Source organism: Epinephelus lanceolatus, chromosome 6 (genome assembly GCF_041903045.1).
Source record: "Epinephelus lanceolatus isolate andai-2023 chromosome 6, ASM4190304v1, whole genome shotgun sequence".
Classification (NCBI taxonomy): domain Eukaryota; kingdom Metazoa; phylum Chordata; class Actinopteri; order Perciformes; family Serranidae; genus Epinephelus; species Epinephelus lanceolatus.
In genome coordinates this window covers 5,335,567-5,353,649 of record NC_135739.1, presented here as the reverse complement: position 1 = coordinate 5,353,649, position 18,083 = coordinate 5,335,567, and the positions used below count along the sequence as shown (strand labels likewise).

General features: G+C 40.2%; 1 protein-coding gene across 2 annotated transcripts in view; it reads left to right on the top strand.

The window, feature by feature from the left end:
- The window catches only part of kita (KIT proto-oncogene, receptor tyrosine kinase a), a 32,230-nt gene extending 21,574 nt beyond the window's left edge, over positions 1-10,656 (top strand). For both annotated transcript variants that reach the window (XM_033621078.2, XM_033621077.2), the window contains exons 17-21: positions 126-248; positions 4,481-4,592; positions 4,702-4,801; positions 5,118-5,223; positions 7,628-10,656. In XM_033621078.2, the coding sequence (XP_033476969.2) occupies positions 126-248; positions 4,481-4,592; positions 4,702-4,801; positions 5,118-5,223; positions 7,628-7,810 (624 nt within the window). In that variant the 3' untranslated portion in view covers positions 7,811-10,656. The remainder of the gene's footprint in view (positions 1-125; positions 249-4,480; positions 4,593-4,701; positions 4,802-5,117; positions 5,224-7,627) is intronic.
- The last annotated feature ends 7,427 nt before the right edge of the window (positions 10,657-18,083 follow it).

Here is an 18,083-nt window from a genome sequence, read left to right as displayed (position 1 = left end):
GGAAATTCAGTACCAAGCTGCATTATAAAAAGAGCTCCATCCATGCCTAATGTTATATCATTGATTGGTCACGTACATCACATGTATAATCAGATATTAAAGGTAGTGGTGCATTTGTTCTTAAGTGTATCCACAGAGACTTGGCTGCCAGAAATATTCTCCTGACTCAAGGAAGGGTGGCAAAGATCTGTGATTTTGGCCTGGCCCGGGACATCAACACGGACTCCAACTACGTAGTCAAAGGCAATGTAAGTCTGCGCTTGACACTTGGGAATTTGAGATGCAGGGTACATCCAGTGGTGTCACGAAGTTCCTCCTCCAACATGTTTGTCTTAAATCAAACCCAGTGCTTTGGCTTCCTGAGTTGAAACGATGTTCTAATTCATTAAATTTGTAAAGTACTTAGCTGCTCGATAGACAGAAATTACAGAGCTGCTCGATAGCAGGATTGTTTATGTACATTATATCATCCTGATCGGTATGTCCTTCTGAGGGCAGTTTGCTTTGTGTCTATTTTTGTGCTACCTTTTATCCTTTTGCATTTAGGTAAAGAAGGGATTTGATAAAATCAGTGAGTTAGTTGAAGAGGAGGAGATTGTAAGTTGAACGATTACTTCTACTGAGAGGGAGAGCAAGAAAAGGAGGTCTTCAGTACGTCCATTGAGCCAAACAAGGGAGCTACAGGGTGAATATGTTTTGGACCAACAAATGCAGACCATGGACAAGGAGACGTTTGATTTTTTCAGATGTCTGCAAAGTGTTTTGATGACATGGTCAACCGGATCTGCCATTGTATCAAAGTCTGTTTCCCCTTCGGATTGTGTTTGAGTTTAGGGTCAGGGACAAGGTTTGTTTCAAGTAGGGGAAACACATAGATGGGGAAAAAGTCTTCAACACAACACCGGCCCAATGTTGCTCATTCCGGCGCACAAAAACTCCAATAGATGTGTCAGAGAAGTTTGCTGTGACTACCTAATCGCATAGAGTGCCTAAAACCCAGAAATGAGTTAGCATTTTAGCACTCCCGGTTTACTTGTTTCAAAGTCAATGGGTTTTTTTGAATGGGTTTTTGGTAAGAAGATATTTTCCCGTTTTGTTCTACGAGAAAATACATGAGTTAATACCTCACTTGAATTTTGAAGGCGTTTGCAAACAAGTGGCTAAATGAGATGACAGAACGTCATCACGCTGAACTCGTCTTCAGTCTTGTTATGGTAGTGATATTAAATCATGGGACCACAGTGTAGTTCATTTTCAGCCTAACGTTAGCTTTTACCTCTGGCAAATTCATGTAGGCTGAAAAAGTCATGAAAGTTGTGCTCATTTGTGTAGATCATCTTGCTGAACACAAAACTCCTGTTTACCACAGAGCTTATTCCTGCAATGACGCAAAATCCAATGGAAAAATCGCATTGGCTTTCTAATGAGGGAACCAGGACGACACAAATCTCCAAGTCAGCACACAGAAAAACATCATACCTAGAGTCTATTGTGCAAAAAATATAAGACAGTGTCTGCAACTTAAAATTCTCCAGGTTTGCATCATGAAATAAGTGCCAAGCAACACATTTCCCTGCTAAAAATAAAAAATGAAACATTCACTGGAAGTGCTGAGTGTACTTTCATAAATCAGGCTTTAGTCCATTATGTCTTTACTTGTCAGAGCTACTGTGCAGCAAACCTCCACCTCAGGAGCTGTACCAATTCACTAGAAAGCTATTTTTTTAGCTCTATATGTGTGTTAAGATAAGTCAAGTTATTTAATGTTACAACACATGTTCAAGACCAAACAGTAAATACAGCTGCATTTGACTTTCTACTTCGAGGCAAGTTTTAGCTAATGTCACCTCTGGTAGAGCCCTGGTTCCTCCCAGCTATTTGTAAATTCAGACTTAGCACAATTATAAGTGTTTACAAAGTGAACATTTACGTAACACTAAAATGAAACAGGTTGCACCACTGAAACTTGTTCTTACATAGAGATAAGTTGTCACTAAATATTTACACCTACTGGTGCCAACTCTTGCATAGGTAATTGACTGACAAAGCTAATGTTAGCTTGCTAACGTGAAGAGTAAAGTGAAGACTAAAGGAGGTAATATGAAATATTGACACATCGACATGACACTAATGAAGCGTTTAACAATGTACGCTGTTAAATTAGATTAAAACAACAAAATGTTAGACTGATGATGTCAGTTACGTTAGCATAATTAGGTCTTTTACACTCTAAACTCCATGAAAATATCAACTCTGACACATATTTCTTCAAACATAAATAAAGAAGCAAAGAAAGTGAGAAAATCAGTCATGCCTACATATAGAAAGGATTAGCACTGAGGTTTAATACATCATTTAGCCTCATTTAACTGTTAATGTTGGCGGTTCGGTTAAAGCTTGTGGTGCAACAGTACAGTAGGTGTGTTTCCATTCACCTGAATGGAAACAGCAACAGTTAAAAAAGATCTTGAGGTATTGTGAATATGGTATTTACACTTGGGGGAGGTAGAAAAGTTGGTTTATCATTAAAAGGTAGAAGTGACTAAGCGCAATGGAAACAGATTCAACGAATAAATTATGACATGCCATAATATTAGGTAGTGACTTTAGTTGTTCTTTTATCTCAGACATGTTAGGATATTACATACCTTGACATGTTTCGGTGGAAACTTCCGCCTTCCTCAGAAGTGATGCGTCTTTATAAGAGATCTGTCAATCAGCCGATGTTAGGGACACATGACTGATTGACTGATTGACACATCAGCTGATAAAGACGCGTCACAACCACCACCAAGTGACACTTCTGAGGAAGGCGGAATATCCTAACATGTCTGAGATAAAAGAACAACTAAAGTCACTATCATAAACTAAAGGCATAATGAACACCATTGAACCATAATGTTAGGTATTTGTTACGTCATTGCAAAGGTCATTGGAAGCTCTCTATCATCTGTAAATGGCTTTTTACACACTTACTACACACAGGGCTGTCACCAGGGGTCTTATTTATAAAACAATGTAGATTCCATACTAAGTGTACGTACTGACAAAAGTCGAAAATGGCTTGTACTGAAAAAATATTAAATTACTATCAGGCTTCCAGCTCACCGTCTGCATCGCCAAATTCCTGTCTCCGAAATGTTCATAAGCATAGGTCAAAGTTTCTCCCATCAAGTCTGGTTTTATAGATGACAACTTTTGCGTGGGAAGTGCCGTACGACTCTTTCAGGCCTCGTTTTGTGCGTACGCAACGTTTACAAATGAGACCCCAGATCCTCTTCACAGAGTTCTGGTAACAGCTCTGTAAAATTAGTTGTTAAAAAGTCTTTACTTCCATTGTCCAGGGTGTTCTCCATTATTATGCATCCATTGTTTCCTTGGTTTGATATTTGGCTGGCGTTCTTAATTATGTCATTTTGTCGCTTCGTCTTATTCTTTAGTGGCACCTGACTGACTGAGAATTAGCTCCACCTACTGCTTATCTCAAACCAACCCCAGATATCCACTTAATAGTGGATAGAAAAGCGCATACCAGTAAATTCCTATTTTTTATTGCCGATATTCTGAAAATTTATATAAAATTTGTGTCCCATTCAGATGGAAACCCAACTAATGACTTTCACATAGAGCTGATTGCTTTTGAGACAACATAGCTTCAGATGTTTTTGATGGATTTACACATTACTAAAGGCTTAGCTTTGCTAGCTACGGCAATTCTTAGGTTTCGATTGTACATCCTGGTTTCAGCTAGCTAGTATTTCACACACAAAACTCGTGAAACCCAATCCAGAGATGTGAAAGTTTTCATATCTGCAGCCATCATGTTATAAAACAAATAAACAAAAAATCCGGGCATCTATTGCGCTTGCACTTCATTCTTCTTATGTGAGGATAGCATATATCACAGGTACATATATCTCTCTGCAAGACAAACTTATTTCGTCCTTGAACTTTATCGTACATTACCCAAAAGTACTCATTTCACATCTCAAGGTGTACGTTCCCTTTAAACTTTAGTGTTACCTTTATACCATTTTGTTTTCCTCAGTCTCTGCGGTGGCCTCAGTTGAACTGTTTCGTCTGATTGATCGCGACAAATATACTATTTTATTGAAATCATTAGCCTCAAGATACAACATTAAATCATATTAAATCCTGCATTTATTGTGCCTCCTGGCAAGCAGGTAGTATTTCCAAATGACAGCTGATGAGTTGACTGCGATGCACGTCGGTACATTTTTTCCATACCTGTCAGGTACGGGCGTTGCAGATGGGCTCTTGTGGTTGTCTGTTATTTTAGATCCTCAGGCAAACAAAGTGTGCATACTTGACATTTTGTACAGTGTGTTAAGTTAGAATTCCTCAGTCACAAAGTTTTTTGACCTAAGCCATGGTAAAAAAGAAAATGAAAGGAAAAGAAAACATCACTGGGGAAAGGCTTTTAATCTTTCAATCTACTCACTCTGTGTTTTTCTTTCAGGCTCGTCTGCCAGTGAAATGGATGTCTCCAGAAAGTATCTTCGAGTGTGTTTATACATTCGAGAGTGACGTGTGGTCATATGGCATCTTGCTTTGGGAAATTTTTTCACTAGGTAAGTCTATACATCTATTGTGTGTGTGTTTGTGTATATGTGCGTTTTTCTGGCTGGCTGTGTGTGTTCAGAGGAGCACAATGTAACTGAATCTCCCCGCTGAATGTAGGAAACAGTCCTTATCCTGGTATGCCTGTGGACGCCAAGTTCTACAAACTGATAAAAGAAGGATACAGAATGGATGCTCCAGAGTTTGCACCCAGTGAAATGTGAGTTCTTGCTCAAGTGAAATATGAGTGTGTGTAAAAGGTGTTGGAAGTGAAACACAAGTGTGCGTAAAAGGATCATAGGAGAGAGATGGTGTAAGGTGGTAGGTGGAGGTGGTGAGACTATAAAAGAATGCAGTGTGTGTGGGGGGTTGAATAGCAGTCAGCTCTCATCCTGTTGCGTTTGGCTTTTCACAAGCATAACTAAAACTCTTAGGTGGAACTGAGAACAGAGAATAATATACACATAAAAAAAGAAAGGGGATGTAATAACTGCAGACAAATGAATGTGTTTGTGTGTTTCTGTGCTGCGATGCAGGTATCAGATTATGAGGTCCTGCTGGGATCCTGACCCCTTCAACAGACCCCCCTTCAGGAAGGTCGTGGAAAGGATCGAACAACAGCTGTCAGATGCCACTAAACATGTAGGTTGTTTACTCTCACTTTAAATGGTTTAAAAGTTAATTTTTTAGAAATAATAAATGAAGACTTCACAGGTGGTTCAGCAGAATTATGAGGTAGTGAAAGAAGCGACGCCAGGGTCTTAAAGTGGTTGTGTACTGTACCTTTGACACAATTTTTTAGTCTCCACAAAAGAAAATGTTTCTACATATTGGGCAACATAAACCTAAATATTGTCCTCTGTGCTTAACACTGCACTCTGACTAATGGACACCAGGCTTATTTCATGCTAAAAACGTTTTAAAAAGTGCTTAATTTTTTCTGATTTTTCTGATTTTCTGATACAAATCTCTCAGCTAACACACCAGTTGTGCGATTGTAAGACTGTCGCATCACTTCTCGTGGGAACACTGTTTTTTTAAAATCACCTCCTGAGCGTTCACACATAATTCGGCCAAAGGTCAGGGGCCTCTCACAGCACCAGCTGTTGTGTTAGAACTCTCAGCTGGTCTGATTCGATCATGCTACATATGAGTTCCTCCACTGTTCTCATGACTGTCCTGTCACACTCCAACAGCTCACACAGTTCAATGTCAATGTTAAGTAGACATTTTGGGAATTAATCTTGTTTGCTTCTTGTCGAGAGTTAGATAAAAAGATCTATACCACTCTTGTGTTCGTGCATTAGATTTGAGGCATAGATAGATGACATTTTATATCCAAAAAGGTCAAAGGTCAGCTTCACTGTGACATCATAATGTTCTGCAAAAACAGTTTTCTCGCCATTACTGAACATCACATCTGAGGAGCAGAGGGGGGGGCATTTGGTCAGATAGTGAATTGGTGACACTTACCTTAGAGTGTCCACCTTCAAAGTGTGCTGCTTGTACAGATCTTTGCTGCCCGGAGGGGAAGATGTGTGTGAAGCATCCATGTTTCACAGATGTGGATTTGGACTGTAGGTGCAGCTTGACTGGTGGGTGGAGGCATACAACTGCAAGGCGGTAATTCTAGTTTAAAATTAGCTGCTCCGAGCTATTCTTTTTATGTTGAACCTTCACCTACTCATCCATCCCCAGCCCCCAGCCATTGCCACTGCCCACTTCCCAAACTAAATGAATTACTGTATACTACTACAGAATCACAGACAGAGTTTAGTTTTGAAAGCCAAGAAAACACTGAGTAGGCCTATAGTTTTCACCACTTAGAAAATATAATGTCATGCAGAAAATGAAAACAAAGGAGGTGCAGTAAAGGTAAACTGTAGATGCAATGGAAATTGTATTTAACCTGCATGAACCAAACTGTGAAGCAGTTCATTAACATAAAATATAAAATTCAGAATTCTTCCAAACAAGCTGGCACCGGCTCCACCATTGGCATCACTACAGTTGCTTTAGGTGAAAGAAGTAATTCAAACTATCTGAAAGAAGTGTTGTGATTTCAGTTCTGCAGAGCGCATGATTTACAGAAAGCAATAATATGGAAAAAAAGACCACGGGCACAAAACGAGGCCTGAGAGAGGCGAACGCTACTCCCCACACAAAAGTTGTCATCTATAAAAACAGACTTGATGGGAGAAACTCTGAACCAAACTTACAGAAATTTTGGTGACGGACATTGGCGATGCAGATGGTGACGTGGAAGCCTGATTGTAGAAATTGTTGAAAAGCCATTTTTGGCTTTTGTCCATACATTTTTAGTTTAGATTCTACGCAGTGTTTTATAAATGAGACCCCTGGTCCTTTACCAATATGTTGTAAATCTGGCGAGGGTGGAGGAACTTTGCGGCTGCTGAATCATGGTTAATGACTCCTTTTCATCGTCAGATTTCCCAGCACTGGTCGGTAGCTTTAACTTGATGTGTCGTTTTAAAATTGTTTACCAAGGTGGCTGAGGTTCAGACTGGTTTTGTCAGAACCGGCAGGCACAATGCGCATAAAAACGTCATGTGTTTTTGTTGGAATCTGTACTAGCAGTAGCTGCATTATCTGAAGTGGCATCAGCACAAGTGTTGTTTACTGTCACTGGAGTGAACACCGCTCTTTTTCAAGTTCATATGATGCAAACTAAAACATTCAGTTCACCGTTCACCAAAAGTACGAGCATGTTAAATGAACGCATTCTTTTAGTGTAATCGTGCATAACGCTGATTGCAGGAGATTTGCGACAGAGCTCATTTAACTCTCAGCAAGATAGTGAATACGTGTTTTTCCCAAAATGTCAGACTATTCCTTTTACTTCTCTCTGCATGATGTAATGACGCATGAATAAAACATCTAAGTGACAAGAGACAACCCGTGCAGATAAGATAAATATTGACATTTAACTAAGATGTTTGAAAATGCAGAACTGAACCAATATGAAATATCAAACTAAGTTCCCACCCTCCTTTCTCTCTCTTTACCACCTCTTCCTTATCTACAGATTTATCTGAACTTTAGCTCCAGGCCACCTGTGACGCCCAGAGCCAGGGAGGAGCCCAGTTCTCAGAGCGCTGGGCTTCACCGTCTCAACTCAACCGGCAACAACAGCGCTCAGACCCAGCCCTTACTGGTCCAGCACGAGGTCTTCCTGGAGGGGACAACCCTCAGAGCCCAACGGGTGTAAGGACCCACCCAACCTGTCTGGCTGCCTCATAAAGTGCCTGTAATGTTCCGCCACAAACCATCCAACCACTACACCCTCCCACCCAGAACCAGCAGCATTTGTTTTCAAGTGTTGCAGAGGAATGGTAATTGCCGTCTATTACCAGAAACAACAAAGGATGAATGGCTTTTATCATTATCACTTCTATGATTGCCTACTGATTACAGGGAGGACAGTTGGACTAATGCTCCCTGCTCATAGCAAAGAACTGTAAAGGCACCGATACGGGTGGAGGGACATCAACCGTTACTCTAAACTGTCATTAACTTCATTATTACACTGTTATCTGTTTTGTTATTTTTTTTGTTCAGTTACATTTTTCCTAAACATTTCATAAAGTTTATTTTGTTTCTTTCTAATAATTGGAGTTTTTTTTCTTTATACATTTTGTGTTTTGTTATTCTTTGTTGTTTTTCTGTCATGGATATTTATGTAGCATTTTTATTTTGGTTGGCTGTTGCAATTGTTGGAGGAGAAGCACTTGAGGCACTTGAACTTCATCATTACATACACCATATAATGCAGCTTTAATTTTTTTTTTTTTTTTTTTACTCTTTTATTGTCAGTATTATTTCCAACTGTTCAGACCTATGTTGATATGAAGGAGACACTTTTTCGGGGGCCAATTCAAATATAGATATCGAAACACTGGTATATAAGCTATTAGACAGCGTGGTCGGTCATGCTTAGAGTCCATAAGTGCTTCAAGTCAATTAGAAAATACATTTTTTTGCTCTTTTTATGTTGGATGTCACTATCGAGAGAGCAACTATCTTCACTGGATCTGTTAACACATAATGTGGATTGCTTCACACACACACACAGTCATCTTCTGAGATATGGTATGGTACGCTAGCTTTTCATATATGTGCTTTGTGACTGTATATGTGTACATATCTGTAGGTAATGATATTAGTCATTGCTGTACAATGAGCTGAGAGTTTAACAATCCAATTGCCAGAGGAAATATTGGTATTGTACCTTTCTGCAAACCACTGATGATATGTAACATTTGTATGTTATTATTCAGTGAAAATGTTGAAACTTAACATTGCTTAATGATGGTTGAAAGGTTTAGGCACAACACCACATGGTAATGGTTAGGAGGAGATCATATTTTGGCTGAAAACACCCTATTTTGTGGCACAATCACCACCTGAAATGCCGCCAAAGTCTTGCTAAAAACAACCACTTTCCTTGTTGGTTGGTCTCAACCTGTAGTCTACAGATTGGCAGCCCTTTCACCTAGTTGTCCCTTCCACCTCCCAATGACAAAGTCAACTCATATACATGTAATCAGCTGTGTCACTTTATAAATGTTGATATGATACGAATGAAACGTACAAATGTCCGTGGTTTGCAGAAATTAAAATCCAAACATTTCCTTCTGGCAACTAGGCTGACAGTTAAATGTGTGACAAAGAAGACAGTCTGAGAAGCCTGTAACTCTTAACTTTGATCTTCGCTTTGTTGCATAAGCATGTAATGCAGGTGTATAGTTTCACTTTTTGACAGCTGGACTGCTGGAGAGTTTTATTGTAAAGGTGTAAATAGGTGTTCAGGTTTATATGGTTTGCCTCTCCTGCCACATCCAGTGTATGATCTTTGTTTACAAGCATGAGACAGGTACTGCCATTTCTGAGACGTGTTTTCTCTGCTTTTCACCCTCTTCCCCTTCATGAAGGACCAGGAAACGGGAACTTTTTGTTTTGGCTGAGGCAATTGGGAGTGTTTTTGCCCATGCTCCGCTGTGGTTCTACATAGTACAGTATATATCATGGACAAAGTCAGGGCAATGCTCATGTGAACTGCCATTAAGTGGACTGCAATATTCCCTGAGGTGACAAGCCAGTCGGTCTTCAAGACTATCTGTTCAGACTATGACGCTGGGCACAGTGCTCAGTCTCAGTGTGTTGGTCATCTCATTGTTCTCCGACCAGTAGCTGGTTTCCCGGCAGTTCTTCTCTTCTTTGTATCCAGCTGTTTCCTCCATCAGAAGTGGGACTTTCAGCTCCTCTCAGCCAGTAGTCTGTATCATTCCAGACCATTATGATTCCCCTTTTCCCACTGGTGGATGTTGTTGTGAAGAGCACCAGGAAAGTGTCCTGTTTGTGTGTATGAACATGTGTGTGAATGTGTGTGTGTGAGCATGCACGTGTACTTGTCTTTATGTGCATGTCGGTATGATTGCAGAATTTAAAAAGATTCACTGTCAAGAGGTGCCACTACTAAAGATTCATCAAATAGTTTAGGCTACTAAAACTCCAGTCTTACTGCTCTGTCTTTTTGTAAATATAAATGTGTGTATATTGTAAAGTAATGTCGATGCTTTTGAAGATGTTTATCTCAATGAAGATGTGGTACACTGACGCAGAGTTTTATTATGCTGTATTTTCTTATGTGTGCACAGATTTTAAAGTGGAGGTTCAACTGGAAAAAAAAAGCTGCTTGTGTCTCTGTCACCATGGTAACTTAAACAGAAGAGATTCATTTTGGCTAATGTTTTAATTTTGGCTGATTCACCATTGTAACCAGTTATACCAGTTCACTTGGTAACTGCCTCGTCAAACAGACTAAACTGCTCCCAGTGATCATATCTGATCATCAATATCCCTGGTAATATCAGTTGAAATGATATTTCTGGATAAGAGAATAAGAGATTATTTTTCATGTCATTGCTCCCCTACGAGTTTTCCTGCATTTTGCTACATATTTATTAAACCTGAGGCTTTAGTGTTACTGTGTAAATTTGATGTGTTGCTACTACATGTGTCAATGTAAATAAAATTGTGTATATTGAATTCCCAGTGAAATAGTTTTGGTCCCTTTTTACGTCCTTGCACACAACCACATCAGGCTCAACACCATTCCATGCAGCTTCTATCATTGCATATCTTTGAAAGTCTGCAGGGTGATGCAAAGAAATCTTCTCATGCCTGACATATGACAGTCATATTTTTCCAAGTGCAGTGCCAGCCAGCTGCACATGTGTGTAAATGCTCGTAGCAGGTTCTCCCCCGAGGGAGTAGTAATCCAGATCATCTCTACTTTGCTGTGAAATGGAGGTTGAAAAGCTAACGTAAAGTACAGTAATGGATGACACACTATCTGATTTTTTAGCCAGCCATTCTTCCTGCTTGTACTCTAAATCCTTTGGCTCCAGCCCAGAAAGGGACATCTGGTTGCAAGGGGAAAGCCGCGAGGAGGACGACAGCGCTGTGAGCAGACGAGCCTGGTGCACAAATTTTGCGTGGGCAGAGTCCATTGTTTCAGGATCTAACTGATAAGAGAAAACAGGAAATCCCACCATTGATGTAAATGTTTGTTTGTCAGACTTAAGGAAGTTTTAAAAAGAGAGAAAGGCTGAGAAGAATCTTTGTAGTATCATTGTAATTAGGCCAGTGGTGTGATGTTGACACTCAAGGCAGCTCTCACAGTATTAAAGTTAGTTGTTAATGGTAAATGGACGCATTGTACAGCATCGTTTTAGTGCTCTGACCACTCAAAGCACTTTTACACTAGTGTCACATTCACCCATTCACACACACACATTTACACACTAGTGGCCAAGACTACCATACATGGTGCAAACTGCTACTCCATTCACACCCTCACAAACTGATGGAACAGCCATCGGGAGCAATTTGAGGTTCAGTATCTTGCCCAAGGACACTTCAACATGTGGACTGGAGGAGCTGGGGGTCAAACCACACTCATACTATGTCCCCTCTCCTTCTGGTGAAATTTGTACGCCAGTCAATGGTGAGACATTTTTTTGATCCCCTTTGAATTGCCGTGCCGTAATTTACACATGATGTTTGGCGACAAACAGCGACCTCTTGACTTGCAAAATGATCTTTTCAGTTCACTAACTGTTGAAGTATGAGACTATGACAATGCATGATTTGAAAGGCTACACAAGTTACGTAGGTGACGTCATAAAACTTTCTCTCTTGAGAAAAAGAAAGTGTCGATGTCTGTGTGTCTTGTATGGGGATATACTCGCAAGTAAAGATCAAAAAACACGCACATCCGACAGTGAAGGTTCAGGGTGCTGGATCAAAAAAGTATAAACATGAAAAATAAAGGGATGATCCGCGCACCAATTGAAGCTCTGGCTGCTGGCTCAAAACGTCACACTATGAGAGAATAAATTTGACTATGGGAGCTTCAATTGGTGTGTGGATCATCCCTTTATTTTTCACGATATACTCACATAAGCAATGGCTTTTGCTCATTCTTTCATTTCTGGCTGATAAAAGGACCAGGAAGTTGATAGATAAAACACATCAGGGAAGATAACAATACATTTGTACTTGGAACACTGCTAAGTTACTTGTCAGGTAACTATATGGCATAACATTCACCATCTTGAAAATGCATCTGCCAGTAAAGGACATATAGCACTACCAGGGAAGAACCCGGCCTTCTGTGTTTTAGTTGAGAGCCAAGCCAGCGCTTTGCTACTACCCCGGCGCTACTGCAGCATAACAAAGTCCCACTCTTTGAGCATAATGCAGGATCATGCATACGCAGCATCACGACAGACGGAATCCTCGTCACCAAAAAGCTCAATGGAGAATCAAAAAGGCAACATGACCAGCAAATTCAAAAAACGAGGGTCAGCATCAGGGTAGCCTTTCCCAGGTGGAAAGAGCTGCTGAAGCTGCTGTTGCAATACGCATTTGAAACAGTGAGGCGCTAGAATGAGCTATCTGTTTGAATACAATATATGATTTCAGCGTTAGATGGGAGAAATTCCTACACACTGTGGCTTTAATGTAAAGTTATGTAAGGTTAGGTTAGATCAGGTTAGGAAAAAGAAACAGTGATGAAGTACCTTAAATAACTAAAAGTTCACTTGGTTTCACACAGGACGCAAACAGTCTCCTGGTGGAAAGTACTGTGATTGTTTGACCCATTCACCACCTTAACCTCCGTCCTTACAGTGACTTGGTTCTTAATAATTCCTTCTTTCCAGTCTTCTTGATTATGTGGACTATATTACGAATTACTGACTCATGATTATGTGTTACAAAGTCGGGGCCTCTTCAATGACACACACCTGAGCACTCATTAGCCTGTTCCACTGTGTGTTTATCGAATGCTAGGAAGGAGTCTTGCCTACTTAGCCTCTGTAGGATCCGACTTCGAAGGACCCATCCTACCAAGGAAGCATCCTTGACTTTGAGAAGCCCCATTTAATTCTGTATATAATCTTGATTTACAGTTTGCCTTGAGTATGGCTATAAGAAACATCCTAGAAACATTCTTGTTGTTTCCCCAGTTAGCAGTCATTTTTAGTTACACAGTCAGTTGCTCCTTTTATTCATATGCAGCAGATGTGGGAATAAAGTGGAACGAGGTGCTTTTGAACCCTGATTAACCTATTAAGACCTGTCAGCTCTTATTTAACAATAGATCACTTTGACTTCTAGGCTCCAGGTTTGTTGAAGCAAACATCCTAGAGAGTTATTGATACTGACACATTTAGCACTGCAGTTTTTGTTTTTATTTTTTCCAAATCAGACTTTATAAAGATGATCCATCACTCATCTTGGCAATAGTCCCTTTCCCTCAGAAGGATGCAACTTTGGGACATGTTCTGGCTCCAAAAGAGTAGACTCATATTTTGCAATTTGAAATATGAAAAGATAAGTAAGAACATGTGCATGTAACCCCCTGTGTTTTGTGCAACAGGTCCCCTGTCAATATGTGCTGGCTGCGATTGCTCAACCTTGCTGTGGTTCCTTGCTGTGGTTGTAAATTTGATAAGCATGTCACACTCCTTCCGACACAGTTTGTGGTAAATCTGGCAGTTTAATATGAAACACTCCTGCATGTTTTCAAGCTTAAGGTAAGAAGGAAACAGAGTTGCTGGTGCGATGTGGCAAGTACAAAGCGTGGAGGCCGTTTCTGTGGAAAGTAGTGTGACTTTTACTGGTTTAAGACTGCCAGGAATTTCTGCATTTCCAAAAAATTTTATACTGCAGGAAACACAAAAACAAAGTTTGCCTGCAGCTTCTGTGATGTTCACTTTTTTATAGAAATGTATTAAGAGAAAAAAACATTTTACAGCATACCTCCAGGGCCTCTACTAAAGGCATTCCTTGAACACATCACAGTGTCTTTCCTCAGCATCATGTGACGCTTCGTACCTTACCATGTGATGCTTTATGCCTTTTATCAGCGAGCTACTATGTTACGAAGATAACATCAATTCATTGGTTTGAAAAAAGGGTTTTCTTTATGTACTGTTCACCAGAACACATTCTCACACACGCTGGTCTCCCACAGCTTTGCTGAGCTGAATACTGCCATTGTCACAGACTGTGTCCTGCATGAACCAAAATTAACCGACATGAAGTCTCTAAATTATTAATATTGTGCACTTTTAGCAGTTAACTGATGTGCTGGGTGTGAAAGCAGGGCAGCATGGGTGTCACATAAGGGTTACTTTTCAGGTCACCACCACTTCCCATATTTGCTCAAGTTGCTCAGGAAACACATAACCCCCATGTGCACCCTGGCAGAGCTGAGAAGGGGTGCTGCTGTGGCCTGCCAGCCATAAGTGCCGAGATACACGGACCGCAGAGAGAGCAGGCGGAGATGGTTGGATGAGGATGAGTTGTGTGTGGTTGTGTGTGTGCAGAAGGTGGGTAAAGGATGTGCGTGTGGGGGGGGGTCGTTGAGGGGCAACATTTTATCTAAGGTACACTGCACTTCCTCATGTGTTAAGAGAGAACCTTCTGTTCCCAGCGCTGGGTGTTGGGTCTGTAACAGGCTCCCGACTCTAGCAGATGGCTGCCATGACTCTGTTGTAAATATGAAAAAACACTGAACAAACTTGATGGACAAACAACTTTATACTTTGTTTGATCTGTAACATTTTATAGTTGTTTCTCATGACATGTAAAGTGAACATAGACATTGTCTTTTCTGATTATATTGGTAGAGATATAAAGGTCTTGGAAATTTAAGGGAATTCAACTTGTAGATGAAATACGCTTATTTGCTTGCAGAGAGTTCAATGATGAGTTCTCATTCCCAGGTTTTCAAATACCAACAGGGAACCCTTTCGTGCATCTCTCATTCTAGACTAATGGAAACATAACAATTCTTAGTATGAGGTGATTAAACACTAATAACATAATTACAGATATTATTCTTTTTTTTTAAAAAGCCACAAGTTGTGGTTTTATGTGGAGTTATGTGTGAAACTATTTCCTTGGCTGGGCACAGCAACCTCCTGGAGCAATGTTGTCACAGTTTTCTCCCCCAGTTCCTATCATTAAACAAAAAGATAAAACTACTGTCTCCAGGCTCCTGCTTCATATTTTTATAATAGTGCGATATTCTGGGAAATAAATTTATGTGCTCTCTGGCAGAGCATTAGATGAGAAGACTGATACCACTCTCTTATCTGTAATATACGAGGCTCCAGCTAGCAGCCGCTTAGCTTAGCTTAGCATAAAGACTGGAAACAGGGAAAAGGCTAGCCTGGCTCTATCAGAAGGTAACAAAATTCACCTACCAGCACCTCTAAAGCTCACTTATTTTATCTGTACAAAAACCAAACAGACAACTAGCAGAGACTCTAGGAAATTGTTGTCTGAGCATAAACCTCTGTACCTCGAACCTACCTAGAAGTGTGTTACACTGCAGTTCTCCCTTTTCACCAGTCTGTATGCTAAGCTAAGTTAACCTCGGTTAACCTCGGTCCAGCATCATATTCATCATACAGAAATGAGAGTGGTTTCCCTGTTGGATAAAAGAGAACCTCCCAAGATTGCTCTACTCATTTCAAATGTTCCCTATTCCAATACCAAAATCAGGGTTGGAAATTAGCACCAGCCACCAGCTAACTGAGATTTTCTTCACCCACCAGCCACAAAAATCAGTGACGGGCCTGGTAGACTTTGGAGTACACCAGCCACAGTGTCAGGTGAAATTTGAAATGACTTTAGTTTTGTGTCATGTCTGTGATCTGCTTTTTTTCTACAAAATTAAACAACTGAATGAACATCCTCCAAGACTGGTGATTCCATAATTTTTGCCAGGGGTTGTAGATTCAAGCTTCAAAAGTTGCCCAAGATATGGTCTTATCTATATACACACTACCTAATAGCTTCACATAACATTAAGGCATTTGCTCATGTTAAGGAGGAGTTTTGGTATCATTCTTCTTACCTAATTCTTGGCAAGAAAGTGAAAAAGTGTATTAATTAAGATGTTTAAATATTCTTTAAAGTACAAGCAGAATATATTGCTTTCTTTTATGCCATTAAATTGCAAAAAGGCAATGAAGCATACAGCATGTTTCACATATACAAAGCCTTAAAAAGTTTTTGCATCCAATTTTTCATTAAAATGGATCCAGGTGAAAAGTTAGGGGATCGACAAAGTCAGTTGACTTCATCCTCTGTGCAACATGAATATCCGTACAAAATTTAATGGCAATCCATCAAACAACTGTTGAGATGTTTGAGTCACAGTGGTGGACTGACAGACATCACTATCTATAGGGCTCAAAAGGGCATGTGACTTAGCAATGCATTGTGTGTAACCAGCGCCATTTTTAAGGGCAAATTGTTTTGTTTACGTTGTGTTGTGCCGGGAGAGAAACGTGAAGCGAGAGATTTAAATGGACCGGGCAAAGGAAACGTGTGTCGGACGGTACCGAGACAAGCTGGACCCTGTTCCAAAGGCTCAGTACCTTGACAAAATCCAGAAAATAGGTGGAGTGGATCCGTATGAGCATGGAGACTGGACTCGGGATTTAAAAGCCCTGCCACCATTGACTGAAGCTGAGCTTGTCCTCTATTTCATCAACGGTATAAGTTATTATACCAGTTTTGACTAACATATCTTGGTGTCTGCTGGACCAATTTATTTCAAACAAAAAATATAACAATATTTTGAAGCCTGAAATCCACTCTGTATTTATGTGTTAAATATGTATGGGCTTCTCGGTTACTTATTTCAGAATTAGGGCATTTTCACACCATAAATCTCTAACTCTGCATCATCATACATGGGTGGGTACAACATGGAGTTTCTTTATTTTTAACTTTCACTTCTTAACCACAATTTAGTGGTTAAGTTTACTCATGTGGAGACAACTGAGAAACAATGTTTTCAGTGACATCAAGATGTGTACTTTTTTTTTCTTTTTTTAAAAATGGGATTAAAAGTCCTGACTGTGTTAGATTTGTCCCTAGTTCTATTTCAGTTTTTGCTATCAAAATATATCACATTATATAGCCTATCGATCTTCTTCCCGTAGCGATCATGAGAACGATTGTGGCAGTTAATGACACAGCAAGTCTGCACCATTTTCAACCGATACAGTTACTTTTAAAATGCTAAAACAACAACAACAACAACAACAACAACAACAACAACAACAACAACAACAACAACAAAACACAAGTGTAGCGTCGCGAAACGTAAACAACTTTCCAATTGCCTGCAAAGCACACAATGCATCGCGGTTTTTCCACCTCTGCTACGTCACCCTTTTGAGCCCTATAGAGCCATGCATGTGCTATGGCCAAAATGTGTTTCCCAGCTGGGTCGCAGGTCCATTCTGAATGGACCACAAGTGACTCCCCAATGTGTCAAGTTTGTAAAACAAAAAACACTTTATTTTGAAGTACAGTGACTTTCTGGCACAGAGCTTTTATTTTGAAGTTCTGTTTCCCATAGAGTGACTAACGGACAGCTCCTTAACAGAGACAACAAACCAGCTGGACGACATGGCCAAACGCACGTATGATGCTGAATATATTACACTGTGTGGACCTTGAACTAATGACTAAGGAGAAATCAGACCAGCTGGGAACCACTGCATTAATGTTTTTAACCAGTCGTATAAGGAATAAAAATGCAAATGTGTGAGAGCCACGTCAGTGTGTTTGCCTCTTTTAAAAAGGTGACTAGAGATGTCAACATCCCTGTGCAGTTACGTTAATCATTAATCTGACCCATCACTGTTCACCTCAGGCTCTATGCCACGTTGTTTGTGTCAGCACACAACAGGGAACCATGGCAACCTTGCTGCCTCTTTTAATTGGCCCATACGTCTGGCTGTGAGCCAATCATTTGAAAAATGGGTTAGGGGATAAGTAATTCAACTCAGAATAAATTGAGATGTTTATTTCTGACAGTTTCCATGCCTGAGGTGTGTCTGAGGATGAGCTGATGGATGTGAACAGACCTCATACTGTCATCA